Source organism: Arachis ipaensis, chromosome B8 (assembly GCF_059453495.1).
Source record: "Arachis ipaensis isolate K30076 ecotype BB chromosome B8, ASM5945349v1, whole genome shotgun sequence".
In the NCBI taxonomy this organism is placed as follows: domain Eukaryota; kingdom Viridiplantae; phylum Streptophyta; class Magnoliopsida; order Fabales; family Fabaceae; genus Arachis; species Arachis ipaensis.
In genome coordinates this window covers 108,814,683-108,838,162 of record NC_142443.1, presented here as the reverse complement: position 1 = coordinate 108,838,162, position 23,480 = coordinate 108,814,683, and the positions used below count along the sequence as shown (strand labels likewise).

Genomic DNA, 23,480 nt, shown 5'->3' with positions numbered 1-23,480 from the left:
TCAGAATGGACCATCCTGGATATATTCTATGATGGTCTATCTGAATTAGCTAAAATGTCATTGGATACCTCTGCAGGTGGATCCATTCACTTAAAGAAAATGCCTGCAGAAGCTCAAGAACTCATTGACATGGTTGCTAATAACCAGTTCATGTACACTTCTGAGAGGAATCCTGTGAGTAATGGGACGCCTATGAAGAAGGGAGTTCTTGAAATTGATACTCTGAATGCCATATTGGCTCAGAATAAAATATTGACTCAGCAAGTCAATATGATTTCTCAGAGTCTGAATAGAATGCAAGCTGCATCCAACAGTACTCAAGAGGCATCTTCTGAAGAAGAAGCTTATGATCCTGAAAACCCTGCAATAGCAGAGGTAAATTATATGGGTGAACTATATGGAAGCACCTATAATCCATCATGGAGAAATCACCCAAATCTCTCATGGAAGGATCAACAAAAGCCTCAACAAGGCTTTAATAATGGTGGAAGAAATAGGTTTAACAATAGTAAACCTTTTCCATCATCCACTCAGCAACAGACAGAGAACTCTGAACAAAATACCTCTAATTTAGCAAACTTAGTCTCTGGTCTATCTAAGGCCACTGTAAGTTTCATGAATGAAACAAGGTTCTCCATTCAAAATTTGGAGGCACAAGTGGGCCAGCTGAGTAAAAGGATCACTGAAATCCCTCCTAGTACTCTCCCAAGCAATACAGAAGAAAATCCAAAAGGAGAGTGCAAGGCCATTGACATAGTCAATACGGCTGAACCTGGAGAGGAAGGGGAGGACGTAAATCCCAGTGAGGAAGACCTCCTGGGACATCCAGTGATCAATAAGGAGTTTCCCTTTGAGGAACCAAAGGAATCTGAGACTCATCTAGAGACCATAGAGATTCCATTGAACCTCCTTATGCCCTTCATGAGCTCTGACGAGTATTCATCTTCTGAAGAGAATGAGGATGTTACTGAAGAGCAAGTTACCAAGTACCTTGATGCAATCATGAAGCTGAATGCCAAATTATTTGGTATTGAGACTTGGGTAGATGAACCTCCCTTGTTCACCAATGAACTAAGTGATCTGGATCAACTGACATTGCCTCAGAAGAAACAGGATCCTGGAAAGTTCGTAATACCTTGTACCATAGGCAACATGATCTTTGAAAAGGCTCTGTGTGACCTTGGTTCAGGGATAAACCTCATGCCCCTCTCTGTAATAGAGAAACTGGGAATCTTTGGGGTGCAAGCTACTAAAATCTCATTAGAGATGGCAGACAATTCAAGAAAACAGGCTTATGGACAAGTAGAGGACGTGTTAGTAAAGGTTGAAGGCCTTTGCATCCCTGCTGATTTCATAATCCTTGATACTGGGAAGGATGAGGATGAATCCATCATCCTTGGAAGACCTTTCCTCGCCACAGCAAGAGCTGTGATTGATGTTGACAGAGGTGAATTAGTCCTTCAATTGAATGAGGACTCCCTTGTGTTTACAACTCAAGGTTACCCTTCTGTAAACATGGAAAAGAGGCACAGTAAGCTTCTCTCAAAACAGAGTCAACCAGAGCCCCCACAGTCAAACTCTAAGTTTGGTGTTGGGAGGCCACAACCAAACTCTAAGTTTGGTGTTGAACTCCCATATCCAAACTCTAAGTTTGGTGTTGGGAAGTCTCAACAATGCTCTGAACATCTGTGAGGCTCCATGAGAGCCCACTGTCAAGCTATTGACATTAAAGAAGCGCTTGTTGGGAGGCAACCCAATTTTTATTTATCTAATTTTATTTTTCTTGTTCTTTCATGTTTTATTAGGTTCATGATCATGTGGAGTCACAAAATAAATATAAAATTGAAAACAGAATAAAAAATAGCAGAAGAAAAATCACACCCTGGAGGAAGACCTTACTGGCGTTTAAACGCCAGTAAGAAGTATCTGGCTGGCGTTCAACGCCAGAATTGCACCCTGGAGAAGAGCTGGCACTGAACACCTAGAACAAGCATGGTTCTGGCATTCAACGCCAGAAATGGGCAACAAATGGGTGTTCAACGCCCAGAACAAGCACCAATCTGGCGCTGAACGCCCAGAGTTGTGTGCAAGGGTATTTTGCATGCCTAATTTGGTGCAAGGTTGTAAATCCTTGAACACCTCAGGATCTATGGACCCCACAGGATCACCTCAGGATCTGTGGACCCCACAGGATCCCTACCTACCTCCACTCACTTCTTCTCACCCCTCTTTCACACAATCCCATAAACACTCTTCCCCAAAACTCTTCATCAATCACCTTAATCTTTCTTCCCTATAACCACTTCACCACTCACATCCATCCACTCTTCCCCATAAACCTACCTCATAAACCCCACCTACCTTCAAAATTCAAAATCAATTTCCCACCCAAAACCCACCCTTATGGCCGAACCTTACCCCCCCTCCCTTCCCTATATAAAGCCCTCCATTCTTCTTCATTTTCACACAACACAACCCTCTCCTCCATATTTTCTTCTTCTTCTTCATCTATTCTTTCTTCTCTTGCTCGAGGGCGAGCAATATTCTAAGTTTGGTGTGGTAAAAACATAAGCTTTTTGTTTTTCCATTACCATTGATGGCACCCAAGACCGGAGAATCCTCTAGAAAAGGGAAAGGGAAGACAAAAGCTTCCACCTCCGAGTCATAGGAGATGGAAAGATTCATCTCCAAAGCTCATCAAGACCATTTCTATGATGTTGTGGTCAAGAAGAAGGTGATCCCCGAGGTCCCTTTCAAGCTCAAGAAGAATGAGTATCCGGAGATCCGACATGAAATCCAAAGAAGAGGTTGGGAAGTTCTAACAAACCCCATCCAACAAGTCGGCATCCTAATGGTTCAAGAGTTCTATGCCAATGCATGGATCACTAGGAACCATGATCAAAGTAAGAACCCAAACCCAAAGAATTATATTACAATGGTTCGGGGGAAATACTTAGATTTTAGTCCGGAAAATGTGAGGTTGGCGTTTAACTTGCCTATGATGCAAGGAGATGCACGCCCCTACACTAGAAGGGTCAACTTTAATCAAAGGTTGGACCAAGTCCTCATGGACATATGTGTGGAAGGAGCTCAATGGAAGATTGACTCCAAAGGCAAGCCAGTTCAATTAAGAAGACTGGACCTCAAGTCTGTGGCTAGAGGATGGTTGGAGTTCATCCAACGCTCCATCATCCCCACTAGCAACCGATCTGAAGTTACTGTGGATCGGGCCATCATGATCCATAGCATCATGATTGGAGAAGAAGTAGAAGTTCATGAAGTCATCTCCCTTGAACTCTACAAAATAGCCGAAAAGCCCTCCCCTGGGGCAAGGCTAGTTTTTCCTCATCTTATTTGCCATCTATGTTACTCAGCTGGAGCTTTCATAGAAGGAGACATTCCCATTGAGGAAGAGAAGCCCATCACTAAGAAAAGGATAGAGCAAGCAAGAAAGCCCATTCATGGATCTCAAGAGACGCATGAAGCTCATCACCATGAGATCCCGGGGATGCCTCAAATGCATTTTCCTCCACAAAACTATTGGGAGCAAAATCAACACCTCTCTAGGAGAATTAAGTTCCAACATGGGACAATTAAGGGTGGAACATCAAGAGCACTCCATCATCCTTCATGAAATAAGAGAAGATCAAAAAGCAATGAGGGAGGAGCAACAAAGACAAGGAAGAGACATAGAAGAGCTCAAGGACATCATTGGTTCCTCAAGAAGGAAACGCCACCATCACTAAGGTGGACTCATTCCTTGTTCTTACATTCTCTGTTTTTCGTTTTCTCTATGTTAAGTGCTTATCCATGTTTGTGTCTTCATTACATGATCATTAGTATTTAGTAACTTTGTCTTAAAGTTATGAATGTCCTATGAATCCATCACCTCTCTTAAATGAAAACTATTTTAATTCAAAAGAACAAGAAGTACATGAGTTTCGAATTTATCCTTGAACTTAGTTTAATTATATTGATGTGGTGACAATACTTTTTGTTTTCTGAATGAATGCTTGAACAGTGCATATGTCTTTTGAAGTTGTTGTTTAAGAATGTTAAATATGTTGGCTCTTGAAAGAATGATGATAAGGAGACATGTTATTTGATAATCTGAAAAATCATAAAAATGATTCTTGAAGCAAGAAAAAGCAGCAAAGAACAAAGCTTGCAGAAAAAAAAAAGGGAAAAAAATATAGGCAAAAAAAAATAAAAAGAAAAAGCAAGCAGAAAAAGCCAAAAGCTCTTAAAACCAAGAGGCAAGAGCAAAAAGCCAATAACCCTTAAAACCAAAAGACAAGGGTAAATAAAAAGGATCCCAAGGCTTTGAGCATCAGTGGATAGGAGGGCCTAAAGGAATAAAATCCTGGCCTAAGCGGCTAAACCAAGCTGTCCCTAACCATGTGCTTGTGGCGTGAAGGTGTCAAGTGAAAACTTGAGACTGAGCGGTTAAAGTCAAGGTCCGAAGCAAAAGAAGAGTGTTCTTAAGAACTCTGGACACCTATAATTGGGGACTTTAGCAAAGCTGAGTCACAATCTGAAAAGGTTCACCCAATTATGTGTCTGTGGCATTTATGTATCCGGTGATAATACTGGAAAACAAAGTGCTTAGGGCCACGGCCAAGACTCATAAAATAGCTGTGTTCAAGAATCACCATACTGAACTAGGAGAATCAATAACACTATCTGAACTCTGAGTTCCTATAGATGCCAATCATTCTGAACCTCAATGGATAAAGCGAGATGCCAAAACTATTCAAGAGGCAAAAAGCTACAAGTCCCACTCATCTGATTGGAGCTATGTTTTATTGATAGTTTAGAATTTATAGTATATTCTCTTCTTTTTATCCTATTTGATTTTCAGTTGCTTGGGGACAAGCAACAATTTAAGTTTGGTGTTGTGATGAGCGGATAATTTATACGCTTTTTGGCATTGTTTTTAGTATGTTTTTAGTAGAATCTAGTTACTTTTAGGGATGTTTTCATTAGTTTTTATGTTAAATTTACATTTCTGGACTTTACTATGATTTTGTGTGTTTTTTTGTGATTTCAAGTATTTTCTGGCTGAAATTGAGGGACTTGAGCAAAAATCAGATTCAGAGGTTGAAGAAGGACTGCTGATGCTGTTGGATTCTGATCTCCCTGCACTCAAAGTGGATTTTCTGGAGCTACAGAACTCAAAATGGTGCGCTTCTAATTGAGTTGGAAAGTAGACATCCAGGGCTTTCCAGCAATATATAATAGTCTATACTTTGGTCGAGTTTAAACGACGTAAAAGGGCGTTGAACGTCAGTTCTACGCTGCTGTCTGGAGTTAAACGCCAGAAACACGTCACAAGCCAGAGTTGAACGCCAGAAATACGTTACAAACTGGCGTTCAACTCCAAGATTGACCTCTACACGTGTAACATTCAAGCTCAGCCCAAGCACACACCAAGTGGGCCCCGGAAGCGGATTTATGCATCAATTACTTACTTCTGTAAACCCTAGTAACTAGTTTAGTATAAATAGGACTTTTTACTATTGTATTAGACATCTTCGGATCATCTTTGATCAGTTTTATGCTATCTTAGACTTTCATGGGGGCTGGCCATTCGGCCATGCCTGGACTATTATCACTTATGTATTTTCATACGGTAGAGTTTCTGCACTCCATAGATTAAGGTGTGGAGCTCTACTGTTCCTCAAAGATTAATGCAAAGTACTACTGTTTTTCTATTCAATTCAACTTATTCCGCTTCTAAGATATTCATTCGCACTTCAACCTGAATGTGATGAACGTGACAATCATCATCATTCCCTATGAACGCGTGCCTGACAACCACTTCCATTCTACCTTAGATTGAATGAGTATCTCTTGGATCTCTTAATCAGAATCTTCGTGGTATAAGCTAGATTGATGGCGGCATTCATGAGAGTCCGGAAAGTCTAAACCTTGTCTGTGGTATTCCGAGTAGGACTCTGGGATTGAATGACTGTGACGAACTTCAAACTCGCGAGTGCTGGGCGTAGTGGCAGACGCAAAAGGAGGGTGAATCCTATTTCAGTATGATCGAGAACCTCAGATGATTAGCCGTGCTGTGACAGAGCATTTGGACCATTTTCACAAGAGGATTGGATGCAGCCATTGGCAAGGGTGATGCCTCCAGACGATTAGCCATGCAGTGACAGCGCATCGGACCATTTTCCAGAGAGGATTAAAAGTAGCGATTGACAACGGTGATGTCCTTACATAAAGCCAGCCATGGAAAGGAGTAAGACTGATTGGATGAAGACAGCAGGAAAGCTGAGGTTCAGAGGAACGAAAGCATCTCTATACACTTATCTGAAATTCTCACCAATGATATACATAAGTGTTTCTATCCTTATTTTCTATCTATTTATTATTTATGTTCGAAAACTTCATAACTATTTTATATCCGCCTGACTGAGATTTACAAGGTGACCATAGCTTGCTTCATACCAACAATCTCCGTGGGATCGACCCTTACTCACGTAAGGTTTATTACTTGGACGACCCAGTGCACTTGCTGGTTAGTTGTATCGAAGTTGTGAATGAAAAACGATTTATTAAGACGTGCGTATAGAGTTTCTGGCGCCGTTTCCTGAGATCACAATTTCGTGCACCATGCTCCATTCTGAAAGCATGTCAGAAGGACACCTTCTGATCAATTGCTTGTATCTTTCCCAAGCTTCATAGAGGGATTCACCTTCCTTCTGTCTGAAGGTTTGGACTTCCACTCTAAGCTTGCTCAATTTTTGAGGTGGAAAAAACTTTGCCAAGAAGGCATTGACTAGCTTTTCCCAAGAGTTCAGGCTTTCTTTAGGTTGTGTATCCAACCATGTTCTAGCTCTGTCTCTTACAGCAAAGGGAAAGAGCATAAGCTTGTAGACCTCAGGATCAACCCCATTGGTCTTGACAGTGTCACAGATTTGTAAGAATTCAGCTAAGAACTGATGAGGATCTTCCAATGGAAGTCCACAAAACTTGCATATTCTGTTGCATCAGAGAAACTAATTGAGGCTTAAGCTCAAAGTTTTTTGCTCCAATGGCAGGGATTGAGATGCTTCTCCCATAGAAGTCGGGAGTAGGTGCAGTAAAGTCACCAAGTACCTTCCTTGCATTGTTGGCATTGTTGTTATTTTCGGCTGCCATGGCTTCTTCTTGTTTGAAAGTTTCTGTTAGGTCCTCTATAGAGAGTTGTACTTTAGCTTCTTTTAGCTTTCTCTTCAAGGTCCTTTCAGGTTCAGGATTAGCTTCAACAAGAATGCCATTGTCCTTGCTCCTGCTCATATAAAAAGAGAGGAGAAGAAAATATGGAATCCTCTATATCACAGTATAGAGATTCCTTGAGGTGTCAGAGGAAAATAAAAAAAAATAGAAGGATGAGGTAGAGAAGAGAGAATTCAAACTTATCAAGAGGGACAGAGTTCGAATTACTGATAATGGAGAAGTGTTAGTCCTTTAAATAGAAGGATTTGGGAAGAGGGGAAGAATTTTCGAAATTAAAGTAAAAAGATTTTGAAATAATTAAAAGAAATTTTGAAATTTTGGTAAATGATTTTCGAAAACTAAGATTGGGAAAGAAATTAAGTGTTTTTTGGAAAAGATTTTGAAATTAGAAATAAAAAATATATGATTGAAAATTAATTTTGAAAAAGATGTGATTGAAAAGATATGATTGAGAAGATATGATTGAGAATCAAATTAAAAAGAGAAATTTTTAAAATTAAAGTTGATTACTTGACTAACAGGAAATTAAAAGATATGATTCTAGAATTAAAATTTGATCCTTTCTTAATAGGCAAGTAACAACTTAAAAATTTTGAGTTAAATCATTAATTGTAGCAAGGATTTTCGAAAATAATAATAATTTAAAAAATGGAAAGAAATTGATTTTGAAAAGATATGATTGAAGAGATATGATTTGAAAAAGATTTGAATTAAAAACAAAATCTTCCCTCTAGTGTCCTCCTGGCGTTAAACGCTCAGAATGGCATCCATTCTGGCATTTAACGCCAGTTTTCCTTCCTCACTAAGCGTTTTGAATGCCCAGCTTTTTCTCTGTAATTCCTCTACTGCATGTTCTTGAATCTTCAATTCTCTGTATTATTGACTTGAAAAGACATGGTTGGAAAACTAAGATTAAACAAATAATGCATGCAGGACACCAAACTTAGAAGTTTGTATACTAAGGACTATAACAATTTGAAAATGCATATGAGAAACAACAAAAGACACAAAACAAGAGAATTTAAAGATATGAGCAAGGAAATCATCAAGAACAACTTGAAGATCAATGAAGAACATAATGCATGTAATTTTCGAAAATTAGAAGAATGCAATTAACACCAAACTCAAGATTAGACACTAGACTCAAACAAGAAACATAAAATATTTTTGATTTTAAGATTTTTTAAAAATTTTTTCTAATTTTTTTGAAAATTAAGTGGAAAAAGAGAAAAAAAAGGACTTCAAAATTCTTAATGAGAATTCCAGGAATCATGCAATGTTAGTCTAAAACTCCGGTCCAGGAATTAGACATGGCTTACTAGCCAACCAAGCTTTCAGTGAAAGCTTCGGTCCAAAATACTAGACATGGCCAATGGCCAGCCAAGCTTTAGCAAATCATTACGTTCAACAGCAAGATTGATAGAAACCAACAAGCCCTTGTGATGATAAGTTGAAACCTCAGTCCAAAAGATTAGACATGGCTTCTCAGCCAGCCAGACTTCAATAAATCATCATGAAACTCTAGAATTCATTCTTAAAAGTTCTGAAGAACAAAATAGAAATACAATTTTTTTTTTGAAATTTTTTGAAAATTAAAAGGTAAAAAGCTTAAACATAAAATAAAACTACCTAATCTGGGCAACAAGATGAACCGTCAACTGTCCAAACTTGAACAATCCCCGGCAACGGCGCCAAACACTTGGTGCACGAAATTGTGATCATCAATGGCGCCAACATCATGGTACGCACAATTATAATCTCAACTCTTTGTCACAACTCCGCACAACTAACCAGCAAATGTACTGGGTCGTCCAAGTAATAAACCTTACGTGAGTAAGGGTCGATCCCACGGAGATTGTGATGCGCATAAACTAGTTATGCTACGATTTAGGAAATTGCACGATCGGCAAAATTCCTTCCGGCAAGTGCACCGGTTATCGTCAAGTAAAAACTCACAATAGAGTGAGGTCGAATCCCACAAGGATTGGTTGAATGAGCAATTCGGATTAGAAGTATGTCTAGTTGAGCGGAATCAAGAATTAGATGAGAATTGCGGAATGTAAAATTGGTGGGAAACGTAAATGGCAAGAAATTGAAATGGCGGAATCTTAAATTGCATGAATTAAAGAGCAGAAGCTAAATTGCTGAAATTAAAAGGGAATGGGGGTGATTGCATGAATTGAGTTGCAGAATGTAAAGAGAAAGTAGAAATCAGAGATGGGGAATTCATTGGGTTATAGGAGATATTGAGATCTCCGAATCAAAACATGTTTATCTCTTCCTCAACCAATGCGTTCATTGAATTTTGCTTGGCAATCTTATATGATTGGATCCCAATCCCTTGGCTCACCAATTCTCTCTAAAAACAAACAAATTCCCAATCCCTTGGTTTAAATGTTCATAAGAAGAGATGATACTCGATCACTGATTATACCACACAGTTTCATGAACCACAATTTGGTAGGATTACATGTCACAATATCCATCCAAACCCCAATCCAATTCACTGTGAGAAAGCTTCTCTAGCATGAATCCTCCATTCCTTTCCCAAGGTTCCGAAGGATTCCAATTATGAGTAGTTTCTTTCCCAAGACAACTACCCAATGGAATTAGATCGAGAAACTTTCTAACAAAATTCAAGAGAAAAGATTGAAGAAGAAGATAAACTATTATTGATTCATTGAATTACAATAGAGCTCCCTAACCCAATGAAAGGGGGTTTAGTGAGTCATAGCTCTGAATTCAATTACAAGGTATGAAAACTAGCAAAATGAAAAGGTCAAAGTCCCTCCTAACTTAAATTCTATCCTATTTATACACTTTCTATATTGAGCTTCTGTTGTGTTTCTTGGGCTTTGAGGCCTCTCCCTGCTTTCCTTTTGCTTTGGGTTTATGATCCATAATCTTGATGAGGCTGCTGATCCACATTCTGTAACATTCATTGAGCCAACTTAGTGATAATCAAGTAATGACACATGACTCAACAAATTGAAATTCCAGACTCATCAATCCTTCAGGCCCAATCCCATAAACCATGATATTCAATTGGGTTTCATACCAGAGTAAGTTTAAGTTAATGTTTGTGCTCAAAAGCTAACTTAAACTGCAATATTTTTGGCCCAGAAACCTTTTCCAATAGTGGCGTTTAAGTTGCAGTTTAAGCTTAAACTGCAGCTTAAACGCCAGACACTTCCAGTGATGCCTTTTGTGGAAGCACGTTTAAGCTTCAGTTTAAGGTTAAACTGAAGCTTAAACGTGGAAATGGAAGAAGGCATCCCTGGAGGGTAACGTAGTCGAACATGTTTAAGCTTCAGTTTAAGGTTAAACTGAAGCTTAAACGTGGAGATAGGAAAGGCAGCCCTGGAGGTCGAACACGTTTAAGCTCCAGTTTAAGGTTAAACTGGAGCTTAAACGTGGAAATAGAGAAAGCCATCCTGGAGGTGTCGAACACGTTTAAGCTCCAGTTTAAGGTTAAACTGGAGCTTAAACGTGGAAGGGGAGAAAGGTAGCCCTGGAGGTGTCGAACACGTTTAAGCTCCAGTTTAAGGTTAAACTGGAGCTTAAACGTGGAAATGGAGAAAGCAACCCTGGAGGAGAAAACTTGGTCGAACACGTTTAAGCTCCAGTTTAAGGTTAAACTGGAGCTTAAACGTGGAAATGGCTCCCTGGTTCATTTCCCATTTCTGGCGTTTAACTTCCAGTTTAAGGTTAAACTGGAGGTTAAACGCCACTTTCACCCTTTTCTCAGCTTTCATGATTTTGGCCGTTTAAGTTCCAGTTTAAGCTTAAACTGGAACTTAAACTCCACATGTGATATTCAAGCTTCCTTTATTGATTTTTATTGCTTCCTTGCCTAGCCTCTTCTTCCCTGAAATCATCCAAACAACTGCATCAAAGTCTTGCAAATTTTCATGAGAATCTTCCATTCATAGCATTTAAGTAATATAACTAAAAACTTCATGAAATTTGCATAAAAATCATGCTGTTTGGATGGTTCATTGCTTTGTTATTCATTTAACCATTCTTGGTTACTTTAAGCTCAAGAAAATGCATAAAACAACTAAAACTAACAGAAAAATGCTAGTGAAACTAGCCTAAGATGCCTTGGCATCAGATTGTCGGCTTGAAGCAAGCTATGGTCATCTTGTAAATCTCAGTCAGGCGAATTCAAATGGTTATGGAGAATTGATAATTAAAATATGAATAAAACATAAAATAGGATAGAGATACTTATGTAATTCATTGGTGAGAATTTCAGATAAGCGTATGAAGATGCTTTGTTCCTTCTAAACCTTTGCTTTCCTATTGCCTTCTTCCAATCATTCATACTCCTTTTCATGGCAAGCTGTATGTTGGGTTTCACTGTTGTCAATGGCTACCTCCCGTCCTCTCAGTGAAAATGTTCCAAATGCGCTGTCACCGCAAGACTAATCAGCTGTTGGTTCTCGATCATGTTGGAATAGGATCCATTGATCCTTTTGCGTCTGTCACTACGCCCAACACTCGTGAGTTTGAAGCTCGTCACAGTCATCCCTTCCCTGATCCTACTCAAAATACCACAGACAAGGTTTAGACTTTCCAAATCTCAGGAATGGCCACCAATTGATTCTAGCCTATACCATGAAGGTTCTAATCTTAGATTAGAAACCCAAGAGATACACATTCAAGCTTGTTTGCATGTAGAACGGAAGTGGTTGTCAGGCACGCGTTCATAGGTGAGAATGGTGATGAGTGTCACGGATCATCACATTCATCATGTTGAAGAACGAATGGATATCTTAGAACAGAAATAGGCTTGAGTTGAATAGAAAAATAATAGTATTTTGCATTAATTCATGAGGAACAGCAGAGCTCCACACCTTAATCTATGGTGTGTAGAAACTCCACCGTTGAAATTACTAAAGTGATAATGGTGATCATTGGCTTATGCCCCAGAGAGGGAACCAGAAGAACCAAGATCAAAAGTATGATCAAGTGTTTAAAATACAATAGCAAAAGGTCCTATTTGTAGAAAACTAGTAACCTAGGGTTTATAGAAATGAGTAAATGATGCAGAATCCACTTCAGGGCTCACTTGGTGTGTGCTTGGGCTGAGCGTTGAAGCTTTCACGTGTAGAGTTTTCTTGGAGTTAAACGCCAGCTTTTGTGCCAGTTTGGGCGTTTAACTCCAGCTTTTATGCCAGTTCTGGCGTTTTGACGCCAGAATTTCTATGCTGACGTGGAACACCAGTTTGGGCCATCAAATCTCGAGCAAAGTATGGACTATTATATATTGCTGGAAAGCCCATGATGTCTACTTTCCAACGCAATTGAGAGCGCATCAATTGGGATTCTTTAGCTCCAGAAAATCTACTTCGAGTGCAAGGAGGTCAGAATCCAACAGCATCTGCAGTCCTTTTTCAGCCTCTGAATCAGATTTTTGCTCAGGTCCCTCAATTTCAGCCAGAAAATACCTGAAATCATAGAAAAACACACAAACTCATAGTAAAGTCCAGAAATGTGATTTTTATTTAAAAACTAATAAAAACATAATAAAAACTAACTAAAATATACTAAAAACATACTAAAAACAATGCCAAAAAAGCGTATAAATTATCCGCTCATCACAACACCAAACTTAAATTGTTGCTTGTCCCCAAGCAACTGAAAATCAAATAGGATAAAAAGAAGAGAATATACTATAAATTCCAAAATATCAATGAAACTTAGCTCCAATTATATGAGCGGGACTAGTAGCTTTTTGCCTCTGAACAGTTTTGGCATCTCACTTTATCCCTTGAAGTTCAGAATGATTGGCATCTATAGGAACTCAGAATTCAGATAGTGTTATTGATTCTCCTAGTTCTGTATGTTGATTCTTGAACATAGCTACTTTATGAGTCTTGGCCGTGACCCTAAGCATTTTGTTTTCCAGTATTACCACCGGATACATAAATGCCACAGACACATAACTGGGTGAACCTTTTCAGATTGTGACTCAGCTTTGCTAGAGTCCCTACTTAGAGGTGTCCAGAGCTCTTAAGCACAATCTTTTTGCTTTGGACCACGACTTTAACTGCTCAGTCTCAAGTTTTTACTTGACACCTTCGTGCCACAAGCACATGGTTAGGGACAGCTTGGTTTAGTCGCTTAGGCCAGGATTTTATTCCTTTAGGCCCTCCTATAGCCTTGGATCCTTTTCACCCTTGAGTTTTGGTTTAAAGGGTTACTGGCTTTTTGCTCTTGCCTTTTGGTTTAAAGAGCTCTTGGCTTTTTCTGCTTGCTTTTTCTTTTTCTTTCTTTTTTTTCTTTTTTTCTTTTATTTTTGCCAAAATTTTTTTTGCAAGCTTTTGCTTTTTCACTGCTTTTTCTTGCTTCAAGAATCAATTTTATGATTTTTCAGATCATCAACAACATTTTTCCTTTTTCATCATTCTTTCAAGAGCCAACAATTTTAACATTCATAAACAGCAAATTCAAAAGACATATGCACTGTTCAAGCATTCATTCAGAAAACAAAAAGTATTGTCACCACATCAAAATAATTAAACTAATTTCAAGGATGAATTCGAAATCATGTACTTCTTGTTCTTTTATTTTTAGAACATTTTTCATTTAAGAGAGGTGATGGATTCATAGGACATTCATAGCTTTAAGACATAGACACTTAAACACTAATGATCATATAGTACAAAGATCTCAAACAACACTTAATCACTCAATTACTAATGAGATGCCAAGGCAAAACTTAATCACTCACTAATGATCTCACTTTTGCTCAGTCTGATTCTGGCTTCTTTGTGGGTTTCGATGGTGCGACGCACGAACATGCTAAGCTCCCTGTGTTGTTTGAGCATCTCAGCCTGGTCTGGACAACAAGGATATGAGTGATTCAAAACAACTTTAGAAATTGTCCAAAGACCAACATCCTTCATTATGTGTACGTAAATTCTGGCCGGATAATTTAACCCAGCTAAAGGGTTTGTTTTGAAAGTTGGAGATATCTTTGATTTCCACCTCCCCTCTCTCGAGCATACAATTAGTTGATTCTTAATCTTGTCTCCATCCCGAGTCGTGTTCCTTATTTTAGTAGAAAAACCGGCAAGTTTGGAATAATGTTTGTAGAACTTTCCAGCTTCTTCTAATGTCTTGAAAATCATTCCCACCTTTGGAACAAATTTTTCATCCACAACACAGCTGGTCTGCATAGTGAACTGAAATCTTAATTATGGTGAACCGAAATCTTAATTACGGTGAAACAATTATATAGTGCTTAGGGAACAAAACAGAATATATTCGTCCAATTTTTTTGTAGACTCCTTTCTGCTTACCGAACTGAAAACATGAACATGGTGAACCAACTCTTTAGTACTCACCGAACCGAAAAGTTACTCACAATTACTCACAGGTAGTCACAGTTACTCACACTCACAATTACATATTATCAATTCAATTCAATTCAATTTAGATAAAGATCACCTCAGTCCATTCAATTCTCTTCAAATAAAATTAGCAATTTCATTCCATTGAATTAGATTCAAAATTCAATAATCCAAACCTCATTAAATTGATACATTTCGGAAGAATTTTCCAAATCGCACTCATTCAATTGATTTGAAGTTGATTCATTCATTGTTTCAATTCAGAAGTGCAAATCAAAGAAGAAAACGAAGAAGAAGATGAACGACGAAGCTAATTACGTTGAAGTCAATCTAAATTCATAATGCAGAGAAGAAAAACACAAAAACAGTAGAGCAACAAATTTAACGCAAAAAAAGGTTGATGTTGTATCGAAAGGTTTACGTTGAGAAAGGTTAGTGACGCAAAATAAGGATTAGGTTATATACGTTTGTTTTAGGTGCGTGTCACACAAACCACTGTGCGGGGCATGGAGTGAAACGAACTTGGATAACATCCATATAATTTTTACATGGATGTAGAGTTTTTTTGCTAATTTATTATTTTTTTTGCACCATAAATTATATTTAAGAATTGATATTTGATTGTTATTAATATAATTTTTTAAAAATATGCATTTAATTTTAATTTTATTTTATAATTTTATATTTTTATTTAATTATAACTGGGTCAACTGGATAAATCAGTGACCTATCAGTTGAACCAGTGACCCAGTGACCCAATCGTATAATCAGGTCAATTATCGGTTCAGTTTTGATAACTATGAGTGTTAATTCAAATGAGTTGGTTTTTAAGAAATTTGATATTATTTTAATTGTAATTTTTTTATAATCATACACATATCTTATTTATAGTGTAAACGAGATAATTATGAATGTATCTCGTTTACACTATAAACGAGATAAATCAATGTGATATAAATTAGTAAATACGCTACAAATTACATATTTCGGTAAATAAAATAATTAAATTATTTATTTAAAAAATCCCTTGTATTATAGTACAAAATTTATTTATGATACAATTTTTTGTTTTAAAAATAAAAAATTCTACTTAAACAAAAACTTCTACAACAGGGAAGAATGCATTCTGACATCGAGTCCTCAATCAATGTAGATGATTCAACAAGGTAGACCGAAGCAACTCGTCGATCAGCTATCACCACATCGTTGCCGAGAATGGCATAGCGATCAAACTAGTGACTGTCTACGGCTTATGCCTTCACTCGGGGGAGAGCACCCATCCAAAAAGCAGAAAAGTGAAGAAGTGACGTCCAAAATAAAAAATTCTACTTAAACAAATACTTTTATATATATATATATATATATATATATATATATATATATATATATATTGACAGAGTTATTTTTATTATATTATTAGGGTAAATTGCAAAAAATGTATTTGGATTATCTTGGTGTTGACAAAAATTTTTTAAATTTAGGAATAAAGTGAACCACTGGTGGGCTTCGGTTATTATACCCTCTGGAGCGCCGTTTAGGTTTTTTCACGTAAGTAGTACATACTTTTTCAACTTGTTCTGCTAGGGTTTTTCCCAAAACAGAATTTTTGTGCCATCTAGGTCAATGTTTGTTTTTGTCAACTTCTTTCTTTAATCCTTTCTTTATTCTTTCCTTTTAATTTGCCATGAGAGTTCTTTCATGGAATTATCGCGGTTTTGGAAGACCCCTGATAGTTCATAACCATAAAGGAATGTGTCAATCCCGCTCTTCCGAGATTGTGTTTCTATGTGAAACAAAAAAATAATCTCATCTGGTAGAAAGTAAGTTGAGATCTTGTCATTTTACGGATTGGAGGATTGTTAGTCCGACGGGTACAGCTGGTGGATTGGTTTTAGCATGGAAGGAGGGAACACCGGTTTGAGATTCTTGTTTAAAAAGAGTTTTTCATAGCTGCCAAGGTAACTGATCATGCTTTGAACTATTTTTGGGGGCTAATTGGGGTACATTTAAATAGCTTGGATGGGATTCGGTCTACCCAATACACAGAACTTTCCTCTTTTGTACAAGGTTTCTTTGGAAAAGTTATAATTATGGGTGATTTTAATACTATAGTGAGCCTCGATGAGAAGGAATGAGGGGGGTTAAAATCAGCTTAATCTATTTCTGAATTTCTGAATTTTATTAAAGGTGGTGGACTAAAGGACTTGGGTATGATTGGGAGAAGGTTCACCTGGACTAATAGGCGATGAGGGCAGGACCAAATCAAGGAGCGGCTTGACCGTGCACTTGCAAAGGGTGAGTGGATGGATTGTTTTCCATCAGCGTCGCTATCTCGACTTGCAGAAAATGGTTCAGATCATGCGCCTATCCTCCTTAATACAAATCCGGTCATAGAAAAATCTAATCAGAGGTTTAAGTTTCAGGAGAGATGGTGTGGTTTAGAAGAAATTAGGGTAATTATCACTGAAACTTGGAAGGAATGGGTGGATGGCTCAACAATGTTTGTTTTGGCTAAAAAAAAATTAAAGCATTGTAGGCACCGTATTGTTCAATGGCAGCAGCAGAATAAATCTAATTCGAAGAAGGACATTGGTGAACTCACATCTCAACTTGAAATTCTCAGAGAGGAGGGTATTATAGGGGGAGAACAGGTTGAAGCCTTGGAAAATAAACTTGAAGATGCTTACTCTAGGGAGGAAAGCTATTGGAAGGAGAAATCTCGTGTAAAATGGCTAAAAGAAGGGGACAGAAATAAAAATTTCTTTCACCAATCATTCCAATCCAGAATCCGAAGAAATAAAATTGGGAAACTGGAAACGAATGATGGTACGTATGCTACCACCTGTGAGAAAATTGCACAAGTAGCTGAAACATACTTCAAGGATATCTTCACATTGATTAACCAAGCTAATTCGGCACATGCATTCAAAGATTTTGAAACCAAAGTTTCAGTAACCATGAACAGAAAATTAACTAGACCGGTCAGTTTTGATGAGGTAAAACGTACGGTCTTTAGTGTTCACCCCCAAAGCGCCCCTGGTGATGATGGATTTACGGCTAAATTCTTTCAATTCTACTGGAGTTTAGTAGGGGAGGATGTTTTTAAGGCTGTCCGCAGTTTCTTTGTCAGTGGTGACTACTAAAAAGCTTCAACCATACACAAATCTGTCTCATTCATAAGTTTCCTGATGCAAAGGATATGACACAGGTTAGACCTATCAGCCTTTCCTCAGTTGTGTATAAGATTATTTCTAAAGTACTAGTCCATCGGTTGGAAGGGTGTAGGATTGTTGAAAAGGGGTTGGTTTGGCAAGTTGGTGATGGATTCAGTATCCGAATCTTCAGTGATCTTTGGCTTACTCCTCCATATCCTTATGTTGTTTCTTCATTTAAACCTTTCAATCTACAAAATCAACCACTATTGATGGTCAGAGACTTAATACTTTCTAATGGTCAGTGGAATCAAACTCTAATTAGAAGTATTTTTTTTAGGACACTAGTCAGCGTGTGCTAGCAACAACAATTGGGGGTGGAGAAGATAAAATTTATTGGGCCCTTAATAAAAGTGGTTTGTATGAAGTGAGTACTGGGTACCGTGTGGTTTAAGGGTTCTCGCATCCTCCCATTGAATTTTGCCCAGAGATTATGAGACAACGAAATTTGTGGCAAGAATTGTGGAAGATGAAAATCCTAGGGAAGATTAAGATTTTTCTTTAGAGGGGCTTCCATGAAAAGTTTCCAGTGCTGCAAAAGCTTCATCGCATCCCATTGATTCAACCTATCTGCTGAAGATGCCTATAATTTCTAGAAACAATCAACCATTGCATCTTCCATTGTGTAAAATCAAAGGAAATTTGGTCAAAAATGAACTTAACAGTTACTAGAAGGAGCACCGAAGACTCTGATTTCTATGTCGAGTGGAACTTGAGAATGGGACCCTTGCGTACCCAACCCAATAACTCCTCTCAGAGAATGATGATGGAGATTTTGAGCTGGTCCTTATGGAAAACTAGGAACAAGTTCATCTTTGATAATGTATCAACTAGTGTGGAAGAGATATTGGCGTCGGCTTTGAAGCTGCAGAAAGAGTTTAAAAAATTCTCACTTTCTAATTGATGAGTACTTTACTTTATTTATCTCTTATTAGATTATTATATAATATTACCTTTATAGTAAAGTGTTGGGAGTTTTCCATTTCTTTTATTTGTCCCATATATGGACACCTATATGTTTCTTTCATTTCATGAATAGAATTATCTGACTTTGAAAAAACAAATTTAATTTTGTTATCAATAAAAATATTTTTAAATAATTAAAAATGTGTCAGAAATTCCCAATATAATAAGAGACATGCTCGTTAATGAAAAAACATGACGTGATCTACTTGCTAATATCAAGATTTTATTTGCCACATAAGAAGATGTATTTGTCGCATCACTATTTTTCATTAATGTAAAAGATTTCAGGTATACATTATTGTCATGTTTTTAAATAATTTGAAGATATTTTTATTAATAATAAAATTTAAAATATTTTTATCAAAAAAAATATTCGGATAATTTTGATGATTTATCTATATTATTATCATTTTATTATATTATAGACTTTATTATTATAATATAATTTTTTATTTTAAGAATTATATAGATTACTTTATAATTAATTGTGAAATCAAAATCTCCTCTATTATTTTTAATTATGTAAACGACTATGTATAGAAAGTTTATAGTATTAGATTTTTGCATTGCATAACTCTAAATCTAGTTAATTATTACCAATAGTGCAATGATGATTTCAACGTCTGATTAAAGCCATTGATATCTTTAAAAACACTATTATTTAATAATTGATTATAGCATCTAATTAGACTATTGATTATAGATAGCATCTAATTAGTGCCATTCAATCATTGGCTGCAACATAAAATTTTAGAATGTGCAATTCATTAAAAAGAATAAATCACTGCTAGGCTGCTAGCTAATAAATCCGTTTAACGAATTTTACTCATAAAACAGCCAAATTATATTACACTATAAAACATATAATAATTACTTTTTTAAGCCCTGATTATAAATAATTGTAACCACATGTATTGTTGAGCGAAATTGTTTTTTTGTTTTTGTTGCAAAAGAAGCAGGACTACAGAGCTACCATGCATGGCAACGAGAATCTCAAAGAAAGTGATGGAAGAGGTGCACCAGTGGGGATCCATGAAACAACACGGTGTGACCTTAAAGTACATGATGGAATTCGGGTCCAACCCTACTGACAAGAACCTCCTCCTCTCTGCTCAGTTTCTTCACATTGAGCTTCCCGTTAGAATTGCACGAAGATCCATCGAGCTCGAGAATCTTCCTTGTGGCTTATCTCAAAAACCTGCTGTTCTCAAGGCACATTACACTATCGTTGCTTTTACTTTTCTTCTATGTTGCATTTATACCAATACGAATCTTGTTGGTAGGTAAATACGACAATTTTAACAAAAATAAGTCGCAGATTTAATAAGTGTTACATTATTTGTGCATAATAGGGTTTCTTACTTTGTGGTAATTATTGATCTTCAATTTCATCTTTGATTGTGCTGCGTTTTGTGATTTATAGGTTAGAGATTGGTACTTGGATTCGTTCCGTGATCTTAGATCTTTTCGTGAGATAAAAGACATGAGTGATGAGAAAGAATTCACTAAGATAATCAAGGCTATTAAGGTGAGGCATGACAATGTGGTGCCAACAATGGCCTTGGGTGTTTTGCAATTAAAGAGAATTATGAATGCAAATACTGCTATTGAAGATCATACTGAGATTCATGAGTTCCTTGACCGCTTTTTCCTGTCAAGAATTGGAATCCGTATGCTTATTGGTTAGTGCTAATTCAAAAAATATTTAATTTCTTTTTAAGTTTTGTTGGCTCCAAATTTGGTAGTGGTTCAAAATCTAGTAAAGTAGTGTATGTTTATCTCTGTCCCTTTTTCATGTTTAACGTGTTGGAACAGGGCAACATTTAGAATTGCACAAAACTAATCCAAATCCAAATTGTGTTGGTTGTATACACACAAAAATGTCTCCATTGGATGTGACTAGGAATGCCATTGAAGATGCGCGAGCTATGTGTTATCGCGAATATGGCAATGCACCAGAAGTAACAATATATGGCGATCCTGATTTTACTTTTCCGTCCGTAACTACCTTCTTACTTCAATGGTGGATTCAATTTTCTTGTTTATTTTCTGCTTATACAATAGAAATGCTGTTGTTGTTTCTTTTTTCTTTTCACATCAGGTATGTTCCAAGTCACTTGCATCATATGGTATTTGAGTTGGTTAAGAATTCATTGCGAGCTGTCCAAGAGCGATTTGTGGATGATGACAGAGTTGCACCTCCCGTTAGAATCATTATTGCTGATGGAATAGAAGATGTTACCATAAAGGTATTTAGCCAAATTCAATGAATTCAACTGAAAAATGTGATTCCTACTTTCTGCATAATGTTTAGTCACACGTGTTTTTTATGAGAATGCATGAGTTATCATATATTAAGTTGTGGATATATGCCCTTGTGTGCACAATTATTTCTCCAACATGGACTTTTTCTTTGCATCTTTTCATGATTGAAGTCTAACTTTGTATCTATAAAATAGGATATTACTTTATGTTTCTGGTTGTTAAAAAACTGATGTCCTGAAGCATAGTTGTCCCGAAAGTAAGAATATAACAATTTTAAGGTAAGAACTAAGAAGGAATAGCTGTTGTCCCGAAGCATAGTTGTTATTAAGTTAATGACAATATTTTCTAAAGATATAATACGACTTTATAAAATTTTAACATAAAAGTAATAAAAATTCTCTATTCTCTTTAATGATGAAACTTTAAAACACTGAATGTTTGAAATATACATATACCAAGTGAAATCTGAAATATTTTGTGAGAAATATTTATAATTGAACAAATCAAAGCGAAAGGAAGCATTATTAAACGTGGTGGCCGTTGCAAAAGTCTCTCATTGATAAGGAGCAAAAATGTGCACTTGATGATGAAGGGATGATTCTCAACTGACTTAATCTAATTTGTAAATTATTCTTTAATCTTAACTCTAGCTTACTAGCAATGTTATTGTCAACTGCCAAATGATTGTTAAAAATGAAGCATTTGCTTAGCATACTAGTTAGGGAATATGAAGGAGCTATAAACTGTTATTCTATTCAACGATTGATCAGTTGAACTTATTTTATTTTACCATACAAACTCTCTTGTTTATTCCTTAAGTAGTTCCTTTAGCAAAACTTCTAAGATAATCACCAATGCAAAACCCATGTCACAGGGTGTACCACAAGCTAAAATTTATTATCTGAATTTTGACCTTGATTTTTTGCATGTTATTGGTGCTATTGATGAGGTTCTTTGTCTTAATTATTAAGTGGTTGGTGTGAATGATATTAAATTATTAATTATTGTAGATATCAGATGAGGGAGGAGGCATACCAAGAAGTGGACTTCCAAAGCTATTTACATATCTGTATAGCACAGCAAAAACAAATCAATTATTGGATGAAGATTCAGACCTTGGAATTGCTAATACTGTCACAATGGCTGGCTATGGTCATGGCCTCCCAATTAGCCGCTTGTATGCTAAGTATTTTGGTGGTGACCTTCAAATATTGTCCATGGAAGGATATGGTATTGTATAGCTCAACTATAACTAACTAACTAACTAACTAATTTTTGCTACTCCCATTTCATTTTCCTTCACAATATTTTTCATTTAGTGGACTTATTTATTTCCATCATTTTATCATAATTTGGAACTATTTCCATTGAAGATGAATTATTGTTAAACTTGATTCCATGTAATAATGTCTCATTTCTGCTTACTTTTCAGATATAGTTATCTCAACTATGTCGACCTCAATTCTCCACATTTTGTTGTTTATTATGTATAGTACATCAATTCAATATTTCATTCTTTCTATGTGTAACGTAATTTATTTTTCCTAGCATTTCTACAATCTTTAGAGTGAGGCTTTGAATTTTCTCAACTATATATTTTCTATTGTATATACTCCCAAATTTCCATTTGAGGCTAAATTTTAGTATCCATTTGTATTATAATTTTTTTATCTCTATTTTTTGGATCGGAATTCATCAGCAATTCAGTTAGTTGTTAGCTTTTGTTTTAGCTTTTCATTATCGATAACTCTCATAATTCAAGGGTATTACTTGCAGGCACAGATGCATATCTGCATTTATGTCGTTTGGGAGACTCAGAAGAACCTCTGCCTTGAAAATTCTCTGTTTTCGTCATTCTTTTATCCTAATACAAGAAGTTGCGATGGAGAGCTACGTAATTGATGACTAGGCATTTTTCTTGTGAATAGGTCTATAGGCGTATAGCGCTCAGCCGCACTGCCTTGATTTTTTTTTTAGTTGATATTACATTGACGACTATTACAAAATCACTTTAATTAAGTTTCGTTTTTTTTTCCATTGAAGTTTTTTCATTAAAAGTAAAGATCATGTCACTCTGATTTATAGTTTGTTTATATTTTTTCTGGGTACACTACAACATTTTTATCTACCAAACAACAATTAGAAAACGGTAACTAAAAATTGGAAAAATGGTTACTTTTGATCCAGAGCAACGCTTTGAAGTCCGAGGCAATGTTTTGGATAGCCTTGCACATACAGTTGTTGTATTAGGTCAAAAGCAACGCTTTTGCTTGTAATACCACGCTTATTAAGACAATTTTTTAAAAACGTTGCCTATTCTCGAAAAACAATGTTTCATAGCAGAGTTTTAGACCACACTTTTCACCTATTGTTTTTGCTTTGGCCACTAGTAGAAAGTGTTACCTATTCTTTCGAATATACAACCGATGAAAGTGTTGTCTATTTT

General features: G+C 36.5%; 1 protein-coding gene and 1 non-coding gene across 3 annotated transcripts; both read left to right on the top strand.

Annotated features, from left to right (window-relative positions):
- The first annotated feature begins 6,638 nt into the window (after positions 1-6,638).
- On the top strand, positions 6,639-6,746 carry LOC148549197 (small nucleolar RNA R71). Its single transcript, XR_015897905.1, has one exon. It is a non-coding gene; the product is annotated as a small nucleolar RNA R71 (small nucleolar RNA).
- Positions 6,747-19,727: 12,981 nt separating this feature from the next.
- Positions 19,728-23,022, top strand: LOC107611267 (pyruvate dehydrogenase (acetyl-transferring) kinase, mitochondrial-like). Of its 2 annotated transcripts, XM_016313216.3 has the most exons (6): positions 19,728-19,981; positions 20,193-20,451; positions 20,585-20,765; positions 20,871-21,018; positions 22,045-22,264; positions 22,811-23,022. In XM_016313216.3, exons 1-6 carry the CDS (start codon positions 19,748-19,750, stop codon positions 22,867-22,869), a joined length of 1,101 nt encoding a protein of 366 aa, XP_016168702.1. In that variant the 5' UTR covers positions 19,728-19,747; the 3' UTR covers positions 22,870-23,022. The 2 variants fall into 2 exon arrangements, with proteins under 2 accessions (XP_016168702.1, XP_020965257.1); XM_021109598.2 differs by having other exon boundaries at positions 20,585-21,018.
- Positions 23,023-23,480: the final 458 nt, after the last annotated feature.

What these genes read in the sequence shown, in the direction of transcription:
- LOC107611267 (XM_021109598.2), top strand. Translation starts at nt 19,748, where the DNA reads ATGGCAACGAGAATCTCAAAGAAAGTGATGGAAGAGGTGCACCAGTGG. An exon ending in AAAAACCTGCTGTTCTCAAG is followed by an intron (nt 19,982 to 20,192) that starts GCACATTACACT and finishes TGTGATTTATAG; the next exon opens with GTTAGAGATTGGTACTTGGA. An exon ending in TGGAATCCGTATGCTTATTG is followed by an intron (nt 20,452 to 20,584) that starts GTTAGTGCTAAT and finishes GTGTTGGAACAG; the next exon opens with GGCAACATTTAGAATTGCAC.